The sequence below is a fragment of the Populus nigra genome, chromosome 3 (genome assembly GCF_951802175.1).
Source record: "Populus nigra chromosome 3, ddPopNigr1.1, whole genome shotgun sequence".
NCBI classification, from domain to species: Eukaryota; Viridiplantae; Streptophyta; class Magnoliopsida; order Malpighiales; family Salicaceae; genus Populus; species Populus nigra.
The window spans coordinates 21146957-21174158 of NC_084854.1; the positions used below are offsets into that span (position 1 = coordinate 21146957).

General features: G+C 35.8%; 3 protein-coding genes and 1 long non-coding RNA gene across 6 annotated transcripts; 2 read left to right on the top strand and 2 right to left on the bottom strand.

Moving 5' to 3' along the window:
* Positions 1-630: 630 nt before the first annotated feature.
* LOC133689367 (DExH-box ATP-dependent RNA helicase DExH10) lies at positions 631-8871 on the bottom strand. 2 transcript variants are annotated; one of them, XM_062109202.1, is made up of 17 exons: positions 8775-8871; positions 7346-8423; positions 6480-6794; positions 6253-6357; positions 6025-6093; positions 5459-5626; positions 5302-5373; positions 5077-5193; positions 4534-4743; positions 4254-4412; positions 3610-3699; positions 3386-3478; positions 2562-2715; positions 2231-2379; positions 2046-2141; positions 1434-1526; positions 631-1157 (listed from the first exon to the last, which is right to left on the bottom strand). In XM_062109202.1, the coding sequence occupies exons 2-17, from the start codon at positions 8330-8332 to the stop codon at positions 1047-1049; spliced, it is 2988 nt and encodes a 995-aa protein (XP_061965186.1). In that variant the 5' UTR covers positions 8333-8423; positions 8775-8871; the 3' UTR covers positions 631-1046. The 2 variants fall into 2 exon arrangements, with proteins under 2 accessions (XP_061965186.1, XP_061965185.1); XM_062109201.1 differs by having other exon boundaries at positions 8770-8868.
* A 3066-nt stretch (positions 8872-11937) lies between these two features.
* On the top strand, positions 11938-14129 carry LOC133687898 (uncharacterized). The gene is made up of 3 exons (XR_009841059.1): positions 11938-12139; positions 12990-13046; positions 13925-14129. It is a non-coding gene; the product is annotated as an uncharacterized LOC133687898 (long non-coding RNA).
* Positions 14130-15386: 1257 nt separating this feature from the next.
* LOC133689685 (proteasome subunit beta type-6-like) lies at positions 15387-18251 on the top strand. Of its 2 annotated transcripts, none has more exons than XM_062109665.1 (8): positions 15387-15651; positions 15741-15817; positions 15900-15955; positions 16074-16146; positions 16268-16379; positions 17085-17158; positions 17673-17825; positions 17927-18251. In XM_062109665.1, exons 1-8 carry the CDS (start codon positions 15537-15539, stop codon positions 18056-18058), a joined length of 792 nt encoding a protein of 263 aa, XP_061965649.1. In that variant the 5' UTR covers positions 15387-15536; the 3' UTR covers positions 18059-18251. The 2 variants fall into 2 exon arrangements, with proteins under 2 accessions (XP_061965649.1, XP_061965650.1); XM_062109666.1 differs by having other exon boundaries at positions 15388-15651; positions 17673-17747.
* A 208-nt stretch (positions 18252-18459) lies between these two features.
* LOC133689684 (auxin response factor 19-like) lies at positions 18460-26786 on the bottom strand. Its single transcript, XM_062109664.1, has 14 exons — positions 26110-26786; positions 25586-25701; positions 24632-24730; positions 24479-24535; positions 24130-24285; positions 23958-24042; positions 23736-23826; positions 23388-23552; positions 23152-23274; positions 22818-22893; positions 22588-22726; positions 20190-22042; positions 19838-20028; positions 18460-19050 (listed from the first exon to the last, which is right to left on the bottom strand). Exons 1-14 carry the CDS (start codon positions 26171-26173, stop codon positions 18915-18917), a joined length of 3351 nt encoding a protein of 1116 aa, XP_061965648.1. The 5' UTR covers positions 26174-26786; the 3' UTR covers positions 18460-18914.
* Between the last annotated feature and the right edge of the window lie 416 nt (positions 26787-27202).

The window sequence follows — 27202 nt, forward strand, 5'->3', positions numbered from 1 at the left end:
ACCATTCCTAAAGAGTCAAAGGTGGTAGCCAACGCATGATCGGTAGGAGAGGTCATCAGAATTCCGGCCAGAGCGATTCTTGGAAGAAGACCATGACACCGAATCTGTTGTCGGTGGAAAGTTCGATTTTCGCTTCGCTTCCTACCATGTGGCGTGGGCAGACGTAGCTGCCCAGGGATCATACTTGCAATGCCAATCATGGGACTGGTGAATGCAAGATTGGTGTCAAATTTTGAGATGAAAGCTCCACCTGCGACGGGGATGATTGATGCGAGCGAAAAAGGAGGGCAGTTCAGCTTGCATATTGCAAACCACTCCACTGTTGTTTTCGACCCAATCAAAGCATGATTTCATCACAAATTCATCATAAATTCGGCTTTGTCGGCATGTACCAAATCTACTAGCTTGGTTTTCTGTGAAATCCTTCGCTTTTATACTTCATTATTCTCGAAATGGTGAGATTTTTTTTTTTAAATGAAGCTTTCAATGTGTAGCACACCATCTTCTCTTTTACAGAATTGCAGACAAAATGAGATTTATTTCCAGCATATGGTAGTCTGCTGCTATGCATGGTTGTTTTAAAGTTTCATAAATACATAAAAAACGATATGTAAAGCAGGAAAAGGCATCAAACAAGCAACTTTTTGTTTTCTTTCATAGAAAATTGAATGCTTCAAACATTGCAGCTCTGCATTACATGGATTGACTAGTAAAAGTAACACCTACAAAGCTTCTGATGTCTGTCAAGTTAAATCTTGAGAAATTAATGACATTGCTGTTAGGCCTTACATGGGTATACCTTTCATTTCCCATGTTTCCAACTTTGTGTTTACAAAGAAAATCAACTGTCAAATGAACTATATCAACAGCAACAGTGCCATTGAAAAAAAACTAGAAGCAACATGAGGAGGAAAGGAGATGGAACCTATAGTTGTCAGTTATAGCACATCTCAAGTGGCCACCATGGAAACAATGTTGCATGAGATGAGCTATTGCGCCCATGGGTGCTTGACCCACACGCATTCAAAAGCCTGCAAAAAGACAGCTTAAAGGTAAAGGGAATTTGCAAACATGATACCTCGCCGAAGGCTTTCGCTGGCAGCTGCAAATTTGCTTTCTAAACTGACTTCACCCACAGCTTGAGCAGCAGCACGCAACTGGGAAGGCAAAGAAAGCAATTAGTGGCAATAATTCCACTGAAATTCAAATAAAGAGCTGCACAAGAAAGCATATGCTGTTTCCATGTTCAAGAGAAAGCCAGCATACATAATATAGATTATCTTCAGAGAACGGAGTGGTGTTATTGAAACTTTTTGGAGAGTCTATTCTTTTGGGAACAATAGAATTGGACCATACAACAATTTTCTCTTTGAAGAGAAGTAGCACAAGAAGATCAGCACATGACGTTTTAGAGTGAATATTTCACAATTTACCTGATTCAGAAACTCATCTAATCTTCTAGCACTTCTGATAATGCTACCCTCAAAGATATCAGTCATTTGTATGACCTCAGAAAAACTAGCTCCCTGGAAAAAGGGCAAAGCAAGCAGATTATTCAACACTGGACTAGAAAAAGAAAAATTAAACCCAAATGAATTTGATACAGCACTCAGGTAGTCTTCAATAACCAAATCCCTGTAGCTTAAAAATAAATAAGCAATGGTCAAATCCATAAACTTGTCTGGATGTACAGACCAAGAGGTATAGGGAACCACTCAGAAATAAGTCATATGAACAAGTTAAATGGAAGACATATTGAAATGATTGCCCAGAGAGAGGGGGAAAGTTTGGCTGGCTGAATAAACATTGTTCACTGCTACCAGCTATTCATTGGCCAACTGGTTGAGTTGCCAAAACACTAATTTGGATGTCAGCAATATCACAAACAATACAGACCAAAAATGATCCCTCCAGAATTTTCATGCTGATTTAGAAATTTTCCCAAACCAGACACCAATCAGGAAAAGAAAAGGGGGTATCCATATTAACCAGTCCATGGCCAACAAAATAGGAAATTCTTTCAAAATAAAATATAAAAAACCAACCTTTGACCAACAGTAAACCACATCCACCAAGAACGGTCTGACTGTTGATTCCACATATTCATCGACATTAATGTCCAATTTGCATTCATATTGTATCTGTAATTATGCAGAAAGACATTTCTGACTGTTCTTAAAGAGTCAATTGCACAACATAAACAAAACAACAAACAAAAAAATATAGCAACCTCTGCTATTTTTCTTGCGCTCTCTTGGAGTTGTTGCAATGGTTTAGCAAGTTCAGTTCTCAAATGTATTTGCTCACTTGACTTATCTACAGGAATGAAGCAACTTGCAAGAGCAGCAACTTGGTGATGATCAAGATCATTGAAGGTACCTGATAAAAAATTCATTAACATTAACAAAATTAAATATTGCTAGATGAAATCAGAGGCTCAACCTTAAATATATGCATGAAAGACCACCAGCAACATGGCCAGAGAAACCCAGCCTGAGGTAAAATAAGATTCTGCAAAGCATGGAAAATTAAAGAAAGAAAAATAATGGTCATAAGCTCACCATTGAACATCAGTTCTGTAACAAGTAGTTCATCTCCTGTGTCTATCAAGCAGGCTGCCCTGCCCTTCACCTGGACTACACCATCAGCATCTATATGACCAAGCCTTTTCAAGACCCGTGAACGGTTCTTAAGTTCTTCACGGAATTTTTGAAGCTGCAAAGAATTGAGAATCAAATTAAAAAAACTGCAGGTGAAAAACTGAATGTAACAAATTATGGAGTAGATAATAACATGCCCAACATCAACAAAAGCAAATACTGGCAACCACTTGAACAAAAGCCACAAATGGAACAGCCACTCAAGTTTGCATGCTTGTGCTATTTTCATCTTTATTCAGTGTGGCTGTATTGTCCAGATATGGACACCCAATCAAGATTCAACACCTCTGGGCAGTGGGCAGATTTTCTAGTGTCTCTTGTAGAGTACACTAAAAACATCAGAGCTTGCAAATGCAAAAAATTATCAATACCTAGCAAACAAATGATCTGCTACATGAATTATAAGAAAGCAACTAGTAATTCCATTGTACACACAACCACATGCTACACTATTAATTCAAGGCTCAAATTATTGGCTGATCACCCATGCAAATAATTCATTATGCTCGAAGATGCTTTTTTTTCCCTTTTCTTTTCTGATAAATGGAGATAAAAAATACAAAAGTGCTCCATGCAATAAGATGAATCAAAGTTTAAGCCAAAAGGCATTCTCTTCCCGCAGGCTTTCAGAAATATACATTACACATCTGTAATCAATACAGAGAAATAAATCCAACTATATCTTACAAGTTCTGTCAAACTAAGTATCCAATAAGGGAAAATACCTGGGAATCACGCATTTTCGACTTAAGTTGTTGAATTTCATGATTCACCTCAGCTTTCCTATGAAAACTTTTCATCTGGTTTATATCTTGAGACTGCATGCATAAAATCGAGTAAGTGTGATTGCTAAAGATACCATTTAAAGCAAACATTGTCGAGAGAATTTTCCAAGTGCAGTAACTTTCTACAGAATTTCAAGTAAGTTGATTCTAATTGATATGAAAACCTTGTTCAGTGGATGCGCATGTAACTTCTGTTCCAATTCCTCAATTTGGTTAACCAACTCAACAATTTCAGGATCCTCAATTTTCATGTCCTGCAAATAAATAGAACCATGATACAAATAACAGCAGCATTCTTAGAGATCTAAGCTCAAAACATTGTATATATGATAAAACAAACACGAAAAGTCAGATAGTGAAGATATCAGAAGCAACTGAGAAAGTGTAAGGGTGAGATCTATTAATGGTGCTTACAGCAGAGTGAGGATAGGGAACATCAATGGCAACCATGCTTTTCCTCTTTCTGATGTATCAGTGCCTAATGCTCTATGAATTTTTTATTTTTTTTGGAAAGGAATGGAAGACAGTCTGAAAAGTGAACGGAAAGAAAACTCCATGTCTCAGCTAATTTGGGCATTGCATGATAAGAGCTTTGTTAAGACTACAAAATATTTTCCATATTCCAAAAAGTAAAATAAAATGTGCCAACTCAAAATATAAGGCTTGATGCTTGAACATGGGTTGGTGGTGTAATAAACTGGGTAACAGCTCCAAAGCCCATGTAGAGCATCAAAAGGTTTGTAATTTTGTTCTATGCCTATTATATGCTCTTGAAATGAGCCAGCATTCAAGTACATGAAATAGTTACCTTTACAGGGTTAAGCTTTGGAAGGCCTTCTGGAAACCGATTCCCTAACTCCTGCACTGCTAGAAGTATACTTTGCCTTGCTTCCAATGGCCGAAGGTCAGCAGGAATGGATATCCTCACTTTGCTTAGAGCACAGATCAGGGGCAACTGAACAGGAACCTAACCCAGAAGTAAACAAAAACATAATCCCCACCAGACCAGTACAAGCACTAGAAGTTAATTAGTGGGCCACAATACTGAAATGAGATTAAACTACTATCCCACTGATGCATCAACTTACCACATGCATCTCACCCTTTTCTCCAGGCCGAGGTGGACATGGTCTTGGCCGGGAGCCACTCTCACTTGGTCCAGGAGAGCAATGAAGTAAAGTATCTACTATATAACCAGCACCTTTTGATGGCAATGTTCCCAATCCTGCAGTGGGCTTTTTAACAACATTCACTACAACTCCCCAACCCCAATCAGTTCCTCCTTCTCTTACCTTGATCTGCAATACAGACAGCCACTACTGAGGGGGAAAAAAAGATATATCATTACTGAAATTATAAATACGTGTGCAAATGCAAGTGAAATTTGCAGAAATGAGGAATTATTGTTCAGCTTTTTTTCCCTCTAACTTACATCCTTTAAATGTTTCTAAATTTTTTGAAGGTAAAATCTATAATGTTCTTCTGATCTCTTATGCCCATATATCCCAGCAACATATATAAGGTTGTGAGAGAATCAATCGCTAATAAGGTTAATTAAAGAAAAGAATAAAAGATATAAGCCCTTTAGTAGCAAACAAACTTCAACAACAGTGTTCATTGTCCATACATACCAGCCGACCAGTGCATAGATAATAAAGAATTCTTTCAGGCCTTGTTATTTCCTTCATCATCTTCTTCTCAAGCTGGGCCATCTCAAGTTTTAGATTATGATACCCAGCAACTTCAGCCTAATACAAGACAACAAAAACTCATATAGTATCTACTTATATTATTTCAAGAGAGAGAGAGAGAGAGAGACAGAAAAAATGTTTTTAGAAACAGAGGGAAATGATTACCTCTCCTGATGCATCGAGAACAGCAGCTTCCTCTTCCAGTTTTGAAACCTTTTCCCCTATGTCTGGTAAAGCCTGAAAGAGATAAAGATCTATGAGTGATTGAACACTTCATGAAGTCAGGACATGCACACAAGGATGTGAGGGATTTGACAGAAACCTTTTCGTACTGGAATTGATGAAATGAATTTCTTATCACATGTTCAGCAGTGAACTGGCCTTCAGCACGGCTCATTAGATTTAATATTGAATAGTAGCTCAGTCTGAAAGTACTAACTAGAGGAGCCGGTTTGCCCAAAACCATGTCTTTGAGTGTATTCATCTCCATCTGAAAAGGTAACAGAAAAAGTAATCCATTTGAGAGAGAAGACCAGGTTGTTTTATTGCCCTTATCAAGGATCTAAGCAAGATACCATGATGTGCTGCTAAAAGCCTATAACTAAAGACCATTAGTTTCCATTGACACAAAAGGCTTGTATGTGTAGTATGGGCAGCATTCAAGTGAAAATACAGGTTGACTTTCATATTTATACATTTATATAACGTGTATGCAGATTATTGTACTAGTAACCATTAACCCACATAATTAACATTTAGCAGAACAACTTTCATTTTAATGTTAGCAAGATGGTTGAAAAAAAACTAGTAATAATTACCAAATTCACACCAAAAAAAATGGAACCAAACAACAAAGAGTACAGCGCAGATGAAATGCTATAGAATTACCCGTTCATCAATCATTATGATACAAATACCCCGCTCATCTTTACCACGTCGTCCAGCCCTTCCACTCATCTGTAGGAATTAGTAGAATCAGAAACTAATAATACACACACACACACACACACGCACACACACGCGCACGCACGCGCACGCACATATATATATGCATAAGCATTTATGTGTACGTATGTTTTTCAAAGCTCTAGAGAAATGCAGCAAATTATCACTTACCTGGATATACTCACCAGATCCAATGTATCGATGACTATCGCCATCCCACTTCTTAACAGCTGTGAAAACAACAGTCTTTGCAGGCATGTTTAAACCCATCGCAAACTGGCATACAAGATAGATATTTAAAGGACAGTTCATCATTAACATTCAAGATTGAAGTAAGTTGCAGAGACCACAAACTGATTATAACTAAAACTGCAACCCAGTTTCCTGTGAAGACTTACTGTCTCTGTGGCAAACAGAGCCTTAACAAGGCCTTCCTGGAAAAGAAGCTCTACTAGTTCCTTGATTACAGGGAGAAGACCGGAATGATGGACAGCAATGCCTCGCTTAAGTAGAGGCAACATTAACTCAATAGCAGGCAAATTCCTGTCTTCCTCATTCAAGCAGAGTATTGCGTTGTTAAAAACCTGCTCCACGATATCCTTTTCCTCTTGTGTATTAAAATCAAGCTTAGACATAGACATGGCATGTTGTTCAACCTCTCTCCTACTGAAGCTAAAAACTATAACTGGTTGAAACTTCCGTTCCATAATCATCTGAAATTACATGTGAAAGCAATGATTGAGCAGTTTTATCAACAAGCTGTACAAGATGAACAGGGAAAACTACAATTCCCCACTTAAAAATCCAGAAAATGCACGAACAGATAATAGCACTCACATTAAAAATTAAAAATCACTAACTTGGGGCATATAATAAGACGCACCAGTACTACGTCAACAAACAGTAAACTTCTTTTCTTTTAACAGAGCGTGTTGTCTGTAGCAAATTTAATGAGATAATTGAGAATAGGAAAAAAAGATGAGAAGTCGCTTATTACAAATGTATTTGAAGAGTCCGAGGAGCCATCTAAGAATATTCATTTATTTCACAAAACAGTTTCTTCTCAGTCAATTGTTATGAAGAAAAGTTCAGTTTATTGATGGCATCAGAAAAATAGAAACTCAAAAACTACTTATGGTGATAGAGAAGCGCTCATTGGAGAGAGAAAGAATAATAAACACCCATTCAATGCTCAATGAAGCAATAAATGAAGGCACCTCATGATAGTACAATCAAGAAAGAATGCACAAATAAGAGGGCAAACCTTGACAATTTTGTATATGTCAGAACCCCCTGAAGCATTCCCACCCTTTGAAATCCTTCCACTAGCTTTAGCATTTGCACTCTTGTTCCCCTCACCAGCTTTCTGCTTAGAGAAAGTATCCTGCAGCTTCATAAAATTGTCCTCCCTAAACTGCTCACTCTCATCAACCACAAGATACAACCCAGCACCACCCACAGGAAAAACATAATGCTGCAAAGGAGTTGGTCGAAAATCTGTGTAAACCACATGGCAAGGCTGCTTATGCAAATGACAAATCCATTCCGCAAACTCGGTGGCATTCGACATAGTCGCAGAAAGAAAAACCATTTTAATCACTTGCGGCATAAAAATAATACTCTCTTCCCAAACAACCCCTCTTTCACGATCCTTCATATAGTGAATCTCATCAAAAATAATCCAAGCAACTTCCTTCAAAATCTCTGAACCTCTATAAAGCATCCCCCTAAGAATCTCTGTAGTCATAACCAAACAACTAGCATTTGGTGACAGGGTAACATCTCCAGTCATCAACCCAACATCTTGAAACTCCTGATGCAACTCCCTATACTTCTGATTGCTCAAGGCTTTCAGCGGAGAAGTATATATAACCCTTTGCTTTTCTCTGAAAGCCATTGCAATCGCATACTCAGCAACAGCAGTTTTCCCTGCAGACGTATGAGCAGAGACTAAAACACTCTCATTCCTTTCCAAACAAGCTACAGACACCTTCTGAAAAGGGTCGAGTTCAAATGCATAACTTTTTGCCATCTCCCCATTATACAATGGATTCGACAAAGTCCCGTGAAAGGTTTCATCTTTATTCGACTCATACCCATGTGGGACTGCAACTTCATGAACACAAGTCCGTGTCAAAATCCTCTTTTTCAAAGCAGAATCTTGCTTCTGTGGTGTACCAGCAATCTCTGCTTTCTCTTCCTCCTCCTTCTCAAGCTCTTTTCTCTTAGCAGGTGTTAGTGTATCCTCCATTTATATTTTCTAGCTTAATTTCACTCCTCACTCACTCTTAAGTTCTAAGTTAAGCAAAAATCTTCCAAAACTTAAAACTTGTGCACTCTTTCTGCTCATAAGAAAAGAAAACACACAAAAACAACAAAAGTTCAGATTTTGTTACAGTATCAGAGCACTGGAACAAGTTGATAAGCATCAAAGAAAATTAAAAGAAACCAAGAACCTAATTCTTTTATTGTTTTTCTTCTAATTTCAGCTTTGAAAACAGAGGTTTTGGTTTTAAAGAAAGTGGTTTCTGCTTGTTTGGTTGCTGAGAAAACTCAGGAAAATTAGGGCATCTAATGCATCGTAAGAGAAGTACAAATTTTGGGGTTTTGTTAATTTTCCCTAATTTTCTCCGGCACCAAACAGAAAAGAGAGAAAAATAAACAGTGGAGGGAAAGTAACAGGAGTACCTTACTTTTGGCAAATGGAGGCAGGAAGCATCGGTTCAGGAGAGAGCCCTAACTATTACTATTATTTAGATAATTTTAAATTTTTAAGGGGTCGTGGTTTTGTGCTTTTGTTGGGCTGCTTTGGACCTAATAGGATTTCATTGGGTTTTACAGTTTCTTTTCATTTTAGCTTTTTACTGGATCTGGGCTTCTGCAATGTAGGGTTCGTGTTAATTGTTTTTAAAAAAAATAAAATGTGATGGTTGCACAAACATGTTTTAAAAAGGAAGAAAATTCTACAAATCAGGTAATAGCTTTCACTAGTTAAATAAACTGGTTTTATTTTAATTAAATAAAAAACAATAATAATAAACAAACAAAAATTAAAAAAACCAACTATAATAACTTGAAAAAAAAACTTTTTCTAGGAGTACAAAAACGATGTTTATTTTTTATCCTATTAAATATAAAAATATGAAATTAAGAAAAAATATAATAAAAAAATTGGCACAAATCAACCTTAGTAAGCATGATGGATATGTAATTTGAATAATAAGAGATGAGTCAATCCATATTAACTCGGTAAATCTGTGTTTCAAGTCATGAGATCAGGATAATCCAATAGAAAAAAAATCACAAAACCATTCAAAAAAAACAACACTGGTGTTGAGTGATAAAATCACAAAAGAAAATAACTAAAAAAAGATTTTAATCTCCGTTAACTTTTCAAACTCATGACCTCAATCATTAGATCAAAAACAGTATATATGAAAAGTTTATGAAACTCAATCCCCAACAAATCAAATGTCGAGGAATGAAACTGGTAAAAAAAAATGCAATCACACAAAAAAGATACAAATTTTTTTAAAAAATAGCAATAAAAAAAATAAAGATAAAAATAAAAATAAAAAAATAAATTAAAGGAAAATTATAATTTTTTTTATTGGAGGGTGAAATTGAAAAGAAAAAAAACTTTAAAAAAATAAGGACCAAATTGAAAAACATAATATACCATCAATTTGGATTAAATGATGAAATTGAAAAGCAATAAAACATTTACAAAAGGGCCAGGCAAAAAACATTCAAAATCAAAAGAATAAAAATCAAATTGAAAACAATAATATATGACAAATTAAAATTGAAGGATGGAATTGAAAACAAATGTAACTTTTACAAATGAGCCAGTGATAGAAATTAAAAGTAAAAAGGATCAATTTTAAAGTTGAAATACCGATAACAAAGAGAATCAGGATGTAATTTATGGGTAAAGAGAGACAACGAAAAAAGAAAAATAAAAGCCCTATAGTTAGCAAATTGCTTCATCATTGTTAACACGCACCAAGTCAATAAGAAAATAACACAATAGTGCTTCCAACAATACAATAAAAATGTATTTTTTATTTTCATAAAGCATTATACACATCGCCCAATGTAAGTGGGCGCCTCATACTCGACGGTATTAGTGTTGCACATGTCAATAATTTTTTCATTTAAATAATAATAAATTGTTCTTAGAAGACCAAATTGTCATCAATAAACCTCATAATAACAAACAAAAAAAGAAAAACTAGAATAAAAAGACCAAAAGGCCCTAAACACAAGGTTTAGTTTTTTTTATTTGAAGGGTAAATTTGTGATTTTAATTAGGTTTTGGGCCAGTTTTGTAAAGGGGTCAATTTAGTCCACAAGAGTAGATCCATTAGGGTTTTTATTTTAAATAGTATGAATACTCTTTGCAAGGACAAAATATTCAGACTTGATAATGTTATTCCTACTAAATTTATTCAATTTGTGTGAGAGAGATCCTCGTATTTTTTTGTTCTCTACTGAACTAAATTGACTTATCAAAGATTCATTGGTTTCTTGGTGTCTTCCCTTATAATCTCATTTGTGAAATGATATTTGTAAGATGAGGGTTCTTATTTCAATAGTGTTGATGTCTTAAGATAAGTTTTCATTGTGACACACTTTTATCAAACTTGTTTCGGTTTTCTTGGATTCGTTATCAATCTTGTTATGGGTTGCTTGACCATATGATCACAAAGTTCACATCACTTGTCTTTCTAAAAACAAAACACATTAAAACTTATCTTACACATAAAGTATTATTAGCTATCTAACTCACACTTTGCTGCTTGTAAGATTTTTTTTCCAACAAAAAAATAAATATACAGGCTTTTTCAACATGGTTTTTTAACATAAAAAATCCTAAGTCTAAATTTACAAGCTTGTGCATGCTTCTAATTAAATAAATCAAAAACCATTTGTGTTAATAAATAAGTCATTAATGATAACTAAAGATGAAATTAAAAACAAATTGAGAGACGGACGTAGATTAAGACATTTAACCTCAGGGCATTTACCCGATTGTGTTTCATAACTAGGTTTATTGAAATCAATTTTTTTAATCAGATGATTTTAGAAATAGACACACATATAAAATTGATTAAATAAAATCAAAGGGAAAAAAATATTATGTAAGGTTGCACATATTAGAAATATTATTTTAAAAAATATTTGTAATTTTTAAAATAATGTCTATTTATATAAAACATAAAAAAATTATAGATAGATGAATTATAATAATCTCTTCAAAGGCTAAATACATACAAAATAACCTAAATAACAACTACTAATTAAGAAAGACTAATTAGAGAAAAGAAGTATTGATTTAAATATAAATGAAAAAATACATATTAAAAAGGTGTTTTTTTTTATAAAAAAAAGAGATCAGACGCTACTATGCCCGACAAGGAAGTCCACCACGCCTAACCTATTTAGAAAGGGCCCGTGCGTGAGGCCCTTATTTTTCTTAATTGCTCATCCACCTTTATTTTATTTTGAAAAAAAAATAAAGTTAGACTACCCGTGTAAACCCCGGTAAAAAATTAAAAAAAAAATCTGAATTTTGACGAAAAATTACAAACCGGCTAATTTTATATTATAACACGTAACTTTCAATCTGGTCATTAGATTAAGTTGAAATTTTGCATGGAGTCTTATAAAATATTATTTTAACCTAGGTGAAAATGTCAGAATTTTTAGAGTATGATAAGAATTTTTTTCAGATAAAAAAACAAATGGCACAAATGATTGTTTAAAAATTCCTTAGGGACCAAAGTGAGACTTTGCCCAAAACAATCCTCTTTAAAAAGCTGCCAGCAATTAAAAAGGAAAAGGAAAGAGGGATTGTGCAGCCGACCAAGGGAAGAAAAATGAGAAAAAGAGGGTTTGTGTTATTTTTCATGGAAATTGCTTGAAAAATCAAAAACAAAGTGTAAGATAGAAAGAGTGTTGAGTAATTAAAGAGAGGGTTGATACATTAAGGAGACTTACAAGGAGTTTGAAGATTTTAAACTTGTTTTAGCTATTGATTCTTCATTCCTTAAGGGTAAGGAAACTCTCCATGATGGTTCATTTTATTGTTTTTCATGTTTGTTATTGGATTGAGTAGATTTGGTATTATGTGAAGGTGGGTTCTTGATGTTATGATGGTTTGAATGCATGGATTTATGTTAATTACATGTTTATTGAAGGAATAAATGGTTGGGCTTGTCATTAATTAGGTTAATTTGAAAAAAAAAAGGTATTTCTTCCTCTTAGTATTGGGAATTTCGGCCAAGGGTGCTTTTTTTGGGGTGATTAGGTTGTTGAATTAATAACAAACAAATTATATTTAGTTATGATAATTGAGTATTAGGTGATTGAAGAATGGATAAAAAAAAATGGTTTCCACCTTGGATTAGCTAGTGATTCCTTGTTATGTTATAAGTAAATATGATTTTATTGTGTTGAATAGTGAAATTTCATACATGGATGCTTAGTTATTGTTATGTGTGATTATGGAATTCTTAGAAAGGTGTATTTGGCCATGGAAAATATAAGAAACAAAATTTCAAGCTTGAAGAGATTAATGAATTGTATTTAAATAGTGGAAGAAAAATAAAATGAAATGATGTGTTGAATTAGGTATAAATGAATTAAATTTCCTTTGATTGTTAGGAAAAGTTTTATAATGATATAAGATTTCCTTATAATTGTGGTGAATTAAAAGTTTAGGTGGATGTAGCATTGTATGAATTATTTGTGGAAGTATTAAAGAACAGGAAACTATGTTAGAATAACCACAATAGTTTCGGATGTTAAAATTATATTGATCGAAAATCTTATTGTGTGATGAAGTTTTAAGAAAATTATTGAGTGATGAAATATTGAAATCATAAGATCTTTCAATGGAACAGGAGAGGTTGGAGGCTCCAGACAGCAGCAGGGAGTTACTAGTCAAGCATCACCAGCAGGTAGGTATACGACATCTTGAATTTTTATAGAAAGATTAATTGAAAAACCAGTGTTAATTTTAATTAGAAATTCTGTAATTTATGTTTGATGTTAACGGATGAATTAATGCCCGGTAATTGAGCGGATAAATTAGTACCGGTATTTGTACGGATGAATTAATGCCCGGTAATTGGGCGGATAAATTAATGCCCGGTAACTGGGCGGATAATTTAGTACCGGTAATTGGATGGATGAATTAATGCCCAGTAATTAAGTGTGAGTTAATGCATGGTAATTGGACGGATAAATTAGTACCGGTAATTGAACGGATGAATTAATGCCCGGTAATTGAGAGTGAATTAATGCCCGATAATTGGGTGGATAAATTAGTACCGGTAATTGGGCGAATGAATTAATGCCCGGTAATTAAATGTAAATTAATGCCCGGTAATTGGGCGAATAATTTAGTATCGGTAATTGGACGGATAATTTAGTACCAGTAATTGGGCGGATGAATTAATGTCCGGTAATTAAGTGTGAATTAATGCCCGGTAATTTAGCAGATGAATTAGTACCGGTAATTTGACGAATGAACTAGTATCGGTAATTAAGCGGATGAATTAGTATTGGTAATTGAACGGGTAAATTAGTACCGATACTTAAGTGAATAAATTAGTGTCCCTAATGAGGGAGCAATACCCCGTGAAACGGTTAAGATTGAGATTTAATGGAATGAATATGGAGGTGTAAGATATTAATGTTTCATAATAAAGTGTGTGTGTGTGTGTCTATATATATATATATATATATATATATATATATATATATATATATATATATATATGTATAGTGAAATGATACGTTGTATTTATTGATAAAATATTAATCTTATTTTCAGGACCCTCGCAGCAGTATGATAGATCCTGCTTGAATATATGCTACTTTTGTGTATTTATTTTGATCAACATGTATTTTGAGAATTATGAATGATGTAAAAGAGTTGAATGAACCTTTATATTTGTAGAACAAAGCTTTTATATGTAATTAATGTGTATGTCATACTTAAGAATATCTTTATTTTAAATTAAGTATTTGTATTCTAACATAGTTGTTCATATGATTAGGAATGTTGGGTTGATAAATTAATGGGGGTGTTACATTCATAATCTAAGTTTTACCATTTTCTTTATATAATTATTATTAGTTGCATCTTGATTATTGGACAATACCTGTTTTTTTTTTATGCGTTGTTTGGGAAAGAGGTCCAAGATGATTGGACCATGATTATGATATGAGTTGTGACAGGAATGAAGATGTCGGTGTAATTTTTTTATATATATAAAAATTTCGACATCTTATAACGGGACTATACCAAGTTATCGACATCTTCATTCATGTCACAACTCATATCATAATCATGGTCCAATCATCTTGGACCTCTTTCCCAAACAACGCATAAAAAAAAAACTTGGTATAGTCCCATTATAAGAGAAACTCTGTCGAAATTTTTATATATATAAAAAAATTACACCACATAAAAATTTACACTTTTAAATAATTATATTTTTTTTTGGGATGTGACAACCCGTATTCTATTGAGGCAACTCACGTGTCGTCATCTTTTCCTAAATAGTGGCTAGAAAATCAAGGATGATGGTTTTTTAACCTGGAAACATTTTAGACACCTTAATAAAACACTGACGGCCTTAAAAATCCTTAAATAAAAAATCTTTCCAAGTTTAAATATAGTTTTTACTCAATTTGAAGGTGAAAAAAATATAAATGAAACTTTCTTCACTAGATGAACCTCGTTAACATCAGGATTAACATTTTGGCTACTGAAATCAATGTGAACATCGATTTTTTTTTTATTGTCAAAATCAGGTAACTTTCTATCTTATTTTTAACCCATTTTCAAACCAGAAACTTAAAAATGAGAAAAATAAAATTTTGGACTAAAATTAACTCAATTTTGAAATTTTTAAAATTGAAAAAATACAATATTCATAATTTAGAAAGTATGAGCACTGCAATAAATATTTCTCTTCAAGTTCAAAAAAGCCACTCATTTCCTTTATTTTTTTTTCTTTGATCCCCTACCTTTTAATCCCACATTTTTCTAATAAATTAACCTATAATCTAATTTTAGAAGAACAAAATACAAAAAAAATGACTATAAATAATAAGTTCATAGTATTTTGTTTGTTTGATGATCAACGGTGCAAAATGTTGCACCGTGAATCCCCCCCGCAAATTTAAAAGTTTCTTATAATAATTAATCATATTTTTACTTTCTTCTTTTTATTTAATTAAATTCAATCCCAATCCCGAAAAAACAAATCCATAAAAGCCCAAGCACCCGAACCCGAGCCATGAGCCCGTTAATACTTCACTTCTTCTCTGACTTCACAAGCAAGTCACAAATACTTCGCTTTCTTTGAAAACAAATCCCCAACTTGCTTCGATTTCATTGCAAGTTTTCTTCTTCTTCTTTGAATTATCTGAAAAAAATGGAATCACACGAGGAAAGTGAGATCAATGGCCCTCATTCCATGGGTACCACCATCATCGGCGTCACTTATAACGGTGGTGTCGTCCTCGGTGCCGATTCTCGCACCAGCACAGGTAAAATTCAAAACTTTCTCATTTCCCTCAAAAACCAAAAAAGAAGAAGCTGTTGATAGTTTTACTGTTTTTATCTTGGGTTTTTGTAGGAATTTATGTTGCAAATCGAGCATCTGATAAAATCACTCAGCTAACTGAAAATGTCTACTTATGCCGTTCTGGATCTGTATGTGGCTTTCTCTCTTTCTGTTAATTAAATTTCTTATTTTTTTGGTAATTTTTATTTTGAGCTGATTTTGTTTTGATAGGCAGCGGATTCTCAAACTGTGTCTGATTATGTGAGATATTTTCTTCATCAGCACACGTAAGGGGGTTCTCTTTGTTGCGTTAATAATAATGTTTTCCTTTTCTGTCTGTAAAGTTTAGATTTTTTGGATGATTAGCTGGAGATTGATTTGGGATCTTATGGGTTTTGTGTGTAGGATACAATTGGGGCAACCGGCTACAGTTAAGGTTGCTGCTAACCTTGTTAGGCTGTTGTCTTACAGTAACAAGGTTGGTTTGATTTCAATACATGCTCTTTAGTGAATTTGTATGTAAAGATGATGTTGGGTGTCGTAATTGTGGAATGGTTCTGGTTTGTTTTGATACATTTTTGTTTTGGATATTTTGGCAGAATATGTTGCAAACTGGAATGATTATCGGGGGTTGGGATAAGTATGAAGGAGGTAAAATTTATGGAGTGCCTCTTGGAGGAACACTTTTGGAGCTGCCGTTTACTATTGGAGGTGTGTGAAGTGAACTTGTGGACCTTTTTGTCTACTAACTATAATCCATATTTTTTGTTTTTGCGATCCTTGTTGAAATGTTAGTTGTTTGCTCATGCACATGTTTATTCTTAACTCATAGGCAACAACATTAATAGAATGTTACTATTATTTTCGCTACTTGTATAATCATGGGTCTTTGGTGGATTTCTCTTTTGCACCCATCTTGTCAGTTGCTATTAGCATCACCTCACTTGTACCTGGCTACCTGCCTTCTTTGCAAGTCTTGGCGGAAGTTTGACCTGCCCTGAGAAACTTGTCAATCCCTTATAACTTCATTTGCTGGCAGTAATAATTTGCACGTGCCATGGTGTCATAACCCTTTAGACTTTAGAAAGTTACTTTAGAGATGTAATTTTGTGGTTTTTTTATGATATTCAATTTTTACACACTGAATCTGGTTTGTTTTGGGGATGAATGATGATGATAGGTTGTTCTTCTTTTTTTTCATCAGAAGGTGGTTGCTGCTGATAACTTATATTGACTAGTTAAGATTGAATAAATCACCATTATCTGATATATTGTAGGGGAATAAACTACCAATGTCTGCAGGAGTTGGACTTATTTTAATTTTGTAAAATTTGACTGTCCTGTCATCATCCTACTTGGGATGGGCTATTAATTGCATCGGCTGATTTATTTTTTTTATCTGCTCGTGGCATACAGGTTCAGGATCCACTTACTTGTATGGTTTCTTTGATCAAGCATGGAAGGAAGGGATGACCCAAGAAGAAGCTGAGGTATGTAGTTTAACCTGTATGTTTGTAAATATGTAAACAGAATAAACTTTTATGGTCTGGAACTGCTGTCTTGACTCGTAGAAACCCATTTCTTTTTGGTCATGTCAATGGTCACAATTTTCAAATAGCAGTTCAATAACACTCAAATGTTTCCCTAAAGCATGTATTCTCTGGTTTTGTTGTGGATTCTTGAACTTTCCTTTTTCCCCGAGATTCATATAGAATTCCCCCTTGGTGGATAGACCATGGTATTTGCTTCCCATCCTAGATTTTTGGATAATAGAAACATGTTCTCATCTCAGAGTGATTCTTCCCAAGCCTCATGGAAAACCTATTTAGGTGGCTAAGAAGTTGCCTTTGGTGGCTTCTCTCTCCCAAAACTTCTTTTTTTGTTTTTTTGCCACCTTCGCTGTGCCAAGACCTGCATTTTTATTGATTTCTTGTTGAGAGTATTTGTTGTAATTATTATGTCATTCATTGCCTTTGGATTTATACACTTGATGATTTCTCGCAGCAATTAGTGGTGAAAGCAGTCTCTCTTGCTATTGCTCGTGATGGTGCAAGTGGTGGTGTTGTTCGGACTGTCACTGTGAGTTGCGTCCTCTCTGTTTTTTTCTCTTTCCAACTGCCTGTCCATCAAATTAGTTCAGACACTCGTACTACTTTAGTAAGTAGGGCTTGATTGGGATAAATTATTTAGGGACACAGCTTCCTGATCACTTAATGTTCTGGCATACGTATAAATAGTGTCGTATAAATGTTACACAGGTAAACTCAGAAGGCGTGACAAGAAAGTACTACCCTGAGGACAAGCTCCCCCGATGGCATGAGGAGCTGGAGCCACAGAACTCATTGTTGGACATATTGTCATCATCCAGTCCTGAGCCAATGGTTTCTTGAGAAAATGCCTCGTTATGCTGGGCATCGATTGTCTTAAGAAAATGATGTCAGACACTTGTTATCTAAAGAAAATGCTTCATGATGTCATGAAGTGAATGTTGTTAGCGATCCTTTTCTCATGTTCATTGGTATGCTAGGAAACACTTTCCAGTGTAAAGACTATTTTTCTGATTTTGATCATCTATTTTGTCTTGCCGAGTCTTCCATTTGTTTTTATTCAAGGATAACCATTCCATAAGCAAAGGCCATAAAGAATGGCAGATGCCAAATGTTCCATGTTAGTACTTAGATTATGGTCAGTGTAATTCAGATCATTTTCGACATTAGATAAAATGCGATATGAGAGAGACGAGACTTTCACCATGGCACCTTGTAACCTTTGAAAATCAGAGGCAAGTCGATTGAGAAACTGATGAAATCTACACATTTATACTCAGAATCTGGCATACAAATTTATGATTTTTCTTTCTACAATACGTTGCAGTGGGAGTATTCTCGACTGCTGGAAACACAAGTAGCCTAAAGGACACGCACCAAACTGGATTCTTCATCGAGCTGAACAGATCAACTTTGGACCAGAAAGGGATTGACGGTTCAGGTGCTAAAACCTCTATTTTCCTGCTTCTGACCTTGTTTTTCTAATGTACAGCTAGGCTAAAAGGAAAAACAGAGCACTAACTGGCCTAGAACAGCTTCGCAATTTTACCTGCTCATTGCGGGTGCCTGGAAAAATTCAGCAGGCAGACAACTGAAAAACTTAGTCAAGACGGAGTGATAGGAAAACTATTAACAGAATCCTCAAATAATATAAGGTCTCCGCGTGGAAGAAGAATTGTTAGCATCTTTGCAGGCTACTTTATGCATTGACATTATCAGAACTACTGCAGGCTTGATTAGGAAGGACAGAGTTCCCAAAATCTCCATCCAAGCTCATCTGTTGAACTTCTTGAGGAGACAGGATCTTGATGTAGCGGACACAGTTCACGAACTCTCTGGACACCCAAACAAAAGAATTTGAGGACAAATTATAAATACTATTTGTAGCTTGAAGCTATTTCAGAATACAAGTGGCACATTCAAAATATAAATAGCAGTTTAGGAGAGTCAATAATTCGAATGAGTTGATTCCAGAAATTATAAAATTTCAGCAGCAATGCAGACAGCTTAATCTATAACTCAAGATCCTCCTCAACACAGAAACGAGAAACAATTGCTATCTTAGACAAAAGAAGCATGTCACTTCATCAGAAATTTACTTGAACTACACTGATTGTTTTTGTTTCTTATAGTGAAGTCTTTCATGAAAGAAAACGAAAATAAAAGGACATTTCCTCTACTTAGCTGCATGTAGTCCTAAAGTAATTCCTGAGAGCATCAGAATATATTTTCATTCGAGGAGATTAAATGAAACCTCCCAAGATGGACAATCATTTCTGCAGACAAGACAGTCAAAGCTACGAGATAGAAAGGAGACTGGATGAATTGAAACTCAGAAATACTTGAAATCTCAAGTTAGTTGGTAACAGTAATTGGACAAAGGAAACAAGTAGAGCATCATATGAGAGGAAAAGCTTCAAGAAACATGTTTTGAGCTGATGGCATAGAAGGTTTTGCATGTAGTGTAATCTACCCAACATGTTCTCTATGGGAAGTACCATGAGAACAATTTCATACTTGGCTAGCTACAATATTGCCACCAAGAGCATAAAGCATACTAAAGAAAATACCATGACATAACATAGAAAATAAAATAGAAATTAGAAGAGTTAAAGGGCTTACTCCCAAGGGTCGTCCCCTACTAGCAGGACATCATCATCACGATCCATGTAGACTAGTTTCCAGCCTATCCTTTGTTGATCTTCCAACTGTCCCTCTATACCAAACCTACGAGCCAGATCTTGCTTAAGCTCGGCATAACCTGAATACCGGGCTATGTCAATTGACCTTCCCACAGCTCCACGTTTGTACACCTTTTCAGTCAAACATTGACCAACTTATAATTACGAGGCCAAGCAGAAGAAATTGCAGGAAAAAAGGATATGAAAATATAAACAAGGAAAATATTGCGAGTGCGGGCATGTGCTTGAATGCATGCATATAAGAATTAGCATTGTATAGATAAACAACAAACCTTTGTATATGTTCGCATTCGCTGAAACTGTTGCTGTGGAGGAGCCCAAGCACCTCTGTTCAAGCAGCTATTGTCATTGATTGCTGAGTTAATTGAATTGAATGGCATATCTGGAACTCCAAATGACTGGGAAACCATAGAGGATGAAAGATCCTGTTGAGGATCTTTGGAGGTTTCACAACTTGTAAGCATGCCTGCCAAAGAAAAATTATTTGAGAAGTCCTTCCCCAGCCCCACCATGCCCTTTGTTAATAAATGGTCAGAACTCATTGGCATCGCAAGTTGGCTATCAATGTTTGTCCCACATGGAATATTATTCCTCAGATCTGCCTGGAGTTCACCATCATGGATTGTGTCTCTCAACAACATTGGTTGTGGATTATAAGACAGTGAATTGTTATTCTGCTGCAAATGGACATCATTTTGAGAAAGGCAAATTGATGTTGTAGATGATGAAGTGTCCAAATAATCTGTCTGAGCAGCTACCCCATTTAGGTATGTTTGCGGGGTAAAAAATCCTGGGCTTTGATTCTTGGAGATGTTCAACGATGGCTTAACCTCAGATTTCTGCAGCAGATCTTTAACTAAATTACCGTTAGAGGACACGGTTTCCAAAGCACTAGGATTCAAGAGTGTGGCAGCAGACTGAGCCATGTCCTCCCCCATTGCTGTGCTTCGGTGGGCCCGACTGTTGATCATTGGTTGAACTATGTTCGGACAATTGTTCGTGGAAGGTGAAGTAGAACAAGAAGGAACATCATCAGTAATCCCAGACTGTCCCTGTCCTGCAGCTGCAGTCAATATATTGCTACCAGCTGTGGAGAGCTGATTGGCCATTGAGCTCGGCGGAAGCCCCATATGACCTGCCATTTCAGACAATGGCAGGATGCCAGTCTGCTGTTGTTGAAGTTTTGGCTGCTGAGGCGGATGTGAGAATCGAGCATTGTTTTGGTTGTTATTCTTAGTCAACTGTTGTGGAATAGTATTTGGCTGAGGGAGAGAGGTGGGTGCAGTTTGAGGGATTTCCAACATTTGGCTGGGTGCCATAGACCTAGAAAAACTCTGAGATGCATCCAGGAGCTGTCTTTGTGAATCTTGAAGCTGTCCAAGTTGACCAGCCTGCTGCATTGCAGATTGCTGTGCTAAAAGTGATTGCTGTTGCTGCTGAAGCTTCTGCAAAAGTTGAATCTGATTGTCTGAAATTTGCATATGCTGGTTTACATGATCAGACAACTGGGATTGCATTAGGCTTTGCTGTTGGTTCTGACCCATAATATGTTGCTGTTGATTCTGCTGCTGGTGGTGCAAGGTTTGAGGAAGGTTTCTAAGAAGCTGATGACTTTGTATAGATGGCTGTTGCTGAAGCATGTTACTGGTCTGGGCAAGAGTTTGAGGCTGCAGAAGTTGGGCTTGAACTTGACTTGAGGGTAGAGTTTGAGCCATTAAATTTTGCCTTGATTGTTGAGTGATGTCACCCATCTGTTGCTGTGGCTGCATGATAGAACCCAGTGGGATCAGTGAGGACTGTAGCTTTGGAAGCTGATCAAGCTGTTGTCCTTGCTGAGGCAGCCTTTGGGCATTGAACTGTGCGTTGTTTGGCTGAGGCATTTGAGGTGATGACATGCCTAACTGACGGGAAAGATCAGCTCCAGGAAGATTCTGCAGAACAGATCCTGACAAGGATTGCATGTAGTTGGGTTGCATTGAGTTGGCCAGGGAAGGGTTTTGCTGCATGTTCATCCACTGGACTAAGCTTAGGCCAGGGAGAGCCTGGGGATCTTTCATGCAGAACTCATCACCAAGCCACGGCATAGTCCTCTTGAATAAGCTATCTATATCAGAGGAATCATCATCTGCAAAAGTAAAGATCAGAGGTGAGTCAGATTTACTCTAAAAGAAACACCAAAACTTTGAAAGCCTAATTTGTGGTCAAGCTTGAAAGTGTACTTTGGCATTAGTAAATTTCATGTAAAGAGCGAGAAGCATCTTCAAGATTTTAATCATCATATTAGCAGATTTGGTACCAACAGACCACATGCAGAAACCCTGATAGTCAAACTTTGACACAGAAAAGACAAAAAGGTAGATTATATCCTATCAAAACCTACCCCACAGCAGTACTGTCTTGTCAATTTGATAGTATAAACCAGATGATGCCATCCACTATTACACAAGACAACTAGGAGGAAGGACAGGTTAACCGAAAGGGATAGCAAACAGAACACATGAATCAATCAAGATGCCCAGCAAAAGGGTACCCCCTAAATTCCTGAGTGACATGTGAGCGAGGAACCCATGTGATAAACTTGTAACCGAAATGACTAGCAGAGTATACTATACAATGTTAAGGTTCAAAATTTCCTTTTAATGAAAGAAGCTGATAAAAAATTATTTGTACCTGGCATTCCTGGTTGCCTAGGACGCTTAGATCTAAAGAATGGAGGAGGACATATAAAAAAGGGAGCAGTCACTGGTTCAATCTCCCATATTGAGACTCGATTGCGTCTTTCACCAGCAGTTGATTCATCCCAACCAACCTATGAAAGAGTATGGAGTGTTTAAACGGAAATGCACTTATCATGTAAATTGGGCTGGATTGGAATCATAAAATGATGTCACAATTTCTACCTGCAAATTACGCCATTGTGAATTTTTCCATCTTACAGGATCAAGATCACTGATACCTGTAATGGTGCCCATATACCTGCAGTAGAGATTCAATTTCTTTAACTTTCTAATTGGTGAAGAAAATTGAGTTTATCGTGTTATAAGAACACCAGGCAAAGAATCTACATACTAATCAGCTCAACTAAAACTCTTTTCAGAGTCAAATTAATCCGATGACACACTCCTTCCCAACAACATGCCCTCAGGTCTCAATAGAATTCCATTTCAAGTTCACAATTCTTGAAATCAATAGTATTCAAATGACATTCAAGAAGTGCCAAAAGACCAAATGTACCTTCTTGTTCCTGACTCTTCAGTTTCAAACATCATGCGAAAGCGCATTCCAAGGGATATTTGGTTGCTGTACACTGCCTTGTAATACTTGGCTAAAGGGATAACAAATTCTGATGGACTTGCCCTGCACAAAATTTGCATCTGGTGTCAATTAATCCAACACACACAACCTAATTAATATGAGTAAGGAATTTTTTTAAAAAAAGCACCCTACAGAGAAAAATATAAGTAATTAACCTGGGATTGTAGAACACAGTAAAGGGGCTATTGTTTGCTGCTGCATGGGCTGCAGCAGCTAGGATCCCAATATGCATGCTATCACTTGACAATACTGATGATGATAAGTTGGTAGGTTGCCTGTTAGCCCTTCTGATGCCCAATAGAAGCTGCTGCTTTTCATCTCTACTCACATATAATAAGCATCATTAGGTTGATTAAAAGGGCATGTTTATAGTAAGAAAATGACCTGAACTTGAAATGCATGTATACAAGATTTAAGATACCTAAGAATATGAGAATCGAATTTCAGTAAAATAAGTCCTTTTGACACATAAATTCATGGAATCAGAATTCACTAATTCTTACCTAATAAATAAAACTGAGTCACCGGCAAAAAGCCTCTTTCCACTGACAAATAGGCTCCATCCAGTTGTAAGCAAATGACGCTTTGGTTGTCCTGGATTTAGAGAAAATAGGATCTTACATAAGATAACAACAAATTTGGTAACAAGCAATTACTGATTGCAAGTATAAGAACCATTGGGTATCAACTAATTAGTTTTCATGGGTGCTGCAAAATTAACATACCACGATAGATATGCCGGAAAGTCCAAACATTATCATGCAAATCCCTGGCTACAAGTTCTTGAGCAGGTGGTTGCAAGGAGAAATTCTATACAAGGGAAAGGGAAAAGATTAAATAATGCTATTAGGATTAACATGGACACTACTGTTTTAGGACTAACAGAGAACAGCTTACAAGTGGTGGGAAGATTTTCTCAGCTGCACGACGAGGAACAGAGAAACCTCCATGAGTGCTCGTATCACTTGCTGTTAATGTTTTACAGAAAAACTCTGTCTGTGGTTTATTTGACTTCAGTGCAAGATCTGACCTCAATAATGCATCCTTGTCAAACTGCAAAAGGATTGACAAGGTTGCTGATAGATTCAGTAGGAGTTAGCAACTAAAAACATGCTAAAGTCATTCTATTAATTTTCTGGCAATTGCATAGGGATCGGTTATTGCCAGTTGATTTCTAGTTGCTTTTCTTAGTCCAAACACCAAAAGCAAGTATGCTTTTTTTAGTTACTATGAATCAAGTTCTTACGGAAGAAACAGGTTGAAGGGTCATCTGAGCATAAACTTCATCTGTTTCTGGGTCTGCCTACAAAATCAAACAAAAGAACTAAAATAATTGAGTGACCAAATAAAGAAATTTTGTGATGTTAGACATGAAGGCCAGAAAGGTTAGCTATTTTACATGTAAGGTGACATTGTGAAGGAGACAAAGTAGCTTCGACGGAAGATTTGGGTAGTTTGGGATTTGGGCATCTACATCCTTTTTCATGGATGCTGCAACCTGAAAACAGTAATTTTACTCTCAAGTAAGAACATGAACTGACTTCTGAAGGAGGGAAAAAAAACAGTATAAAATTCCATCCACAATAATCATGAAACTAATTTATAACTGAAAATATTTTTCATGTTACACCTACTGGTTCTGTCACCTTGTTCAGTCGAAACAGAAAACTTGCACAAGCCTCAAAAAATTGTCAATATTTGTCAGGCTTTAAAGGACATGATCATGGTTAAAAATTTGCATTACAAGTAAATTGACATGCAAATACACAATGACCTGTGAGACTCTTGATGATTAACTGTAACATTATGAGAAATTTCAGTTAACATAAATTACAGAGTCAAAGAAGTCAAAACCTCAAGATCCTATTTTTTTTGTTATTTTTGATCAACTAACATTACAGTTTTCTGTTAAAAGAAAACTCACGTGGACCATGAGTTGACTTTATAAACACAAGCCAGATGATACGATGCATTGATGGTTTTTAGTACTCAAAAGGAGCACATGACAACAAGATCATACATACCCAGAGAATATTTCTATTATTACTCAAAGCCGCATTAAATCAAGTTTAACACAATCTGAATCAAGGCCAAAAGGGTAGCTTCAACTTGCCACCTAAAATAGTACCCTCAAAAGTAAATCCCAAATCTTGATCTACTTTTCCTTTCCTTATAATCTACCTATTTATTACACCCAACCAACCAGTTTAGGTAAAATTATAAAACTTACCACACACTAGATCAAAATCCTAACACATCATTTACCACAAATAACTAGCCCATAAATCCCAATAAAAGAAGGGTGTAGGCTGGTGGGACACATTTTTGGCACAAAATAGCAACAGACACGAACCTGTTCACTATGCCCTTGGGGGAAGTAGACCACATGAGTTCCGGCCGCCGGCAAGTTCACTAGTGGTCCTGCACATGCTTGCCATAACTCAGGGTTTATGCTCTTCTTCTCTGCCCCTGCATCATCACCACGTGTCTCACACTCATTAGTCGATAAATTCCCCTTCAAAATCCTCATTTCTTTTCCTCTTTGTTTGTTTCCCGGGAAAACAAACCAAGCCCAGAAAAGGAAAAGGAAACAGACTTGCAAATCAATCTTGTTTTTAAGCAACGAAGGAAAAATCACTTAAACAAATGGATAAATAAATACACAGAAAATAGATTCCAAAAATATAGAGACAAACCGGCGCTTAGAGAGACATGTAATAAAGACAAAACTAAAACAAAACAACCTTAATGGGTAGTTATTTACACATAAATCTCTTAACATTTTTATCAATGCTTTACACACATCTCCTTTAAATCTATTGCTAACAACAAATAAATAAAGACAAAGTAGTAGCATAAATTAAGAGATGGACAAACCTTCACCGTTGGTAGCTGTGGAGGTTGCGGCGGTTCCTCCGGCACCGGTTGCCGGTGACTTCATTGGTTTCTTTATGGAAACTCAAAAAAAAACGAAGTCTTTTTTTATCCAAAACAAGAAAGTTCCTCACTTTCTCATAATTTTAAGCTTTTTTAAGATCAAAAGGTGAGCTTCAAAGAAACTCGGTAAGAAAATTATAAACGTAAGCAGATTTTTTAGCTTAGATCAGCTCAATAAACAAGAAAGAACCAAACTTCTGAAGAAATGAAATAAAGGGGTGGACTTTGAAGTGAAAAAAATATTATGGGGTTAGTTTGATTGAAAGGGAGTGAGTTTTCCCGGCGAGAAATTCCGGCAAGGTCGCCGGAGATATGGTGAAGAGACAAAAAAAAAAAGCAATAAAAAACCAAGGAATTGGTTTTTATGGGATAGAGAGTTTCTGCTGAGTTTTTCAGAGACCAAGAGTTGAAGCTTTGCCCCCTTTCTTCCCCTACATTACCCAGACAAATTTCCTCTCTTTTCCTCTGCTTTCCTCCCCTCTGCTTTTGCCTTGCTTTCTTACACTTCTCTTTCTCTCTCCTGGTCTATTTTTTCTTTCTTTCTCTCTCTAGAGTATTTTATATGTATTACTAAAAAAAAGATTTCATCTCTCTCTCTCTGTCCTTGAAAATGGCACTGACTTCTCACAACTAAGCAACCACCTCCGGCCCTACAAAGGTAGAGTCCACATGTAGGTTGAGTAGGGTTAATGTGTAGGATTATGTACTTCATTTCTCAACTCAACCATAGTTAATCTTCTTACATTAGTATCATCGTATTTTCACATTGTCTTGTCGTAAATGGTACTTTGGATAAGATATTAGGTTACAAAACCACTACATCGGTGACGTGCACGATACCGTGGGCGGGGCTAAATTCTTTTAACTTAAAAAAATATTTAAGAGGATAATGATATTTTTAAGAAAAAAAAAAAAATTTAGCCCGGTTAAATCTTAATTGATTTAATAGTATTATAAAAATACTATTAGATTTTTTTTATCTGGCTACCAGGTGAAACTTGTAATTTAAACATGAGATATGTTTAAATTGCAT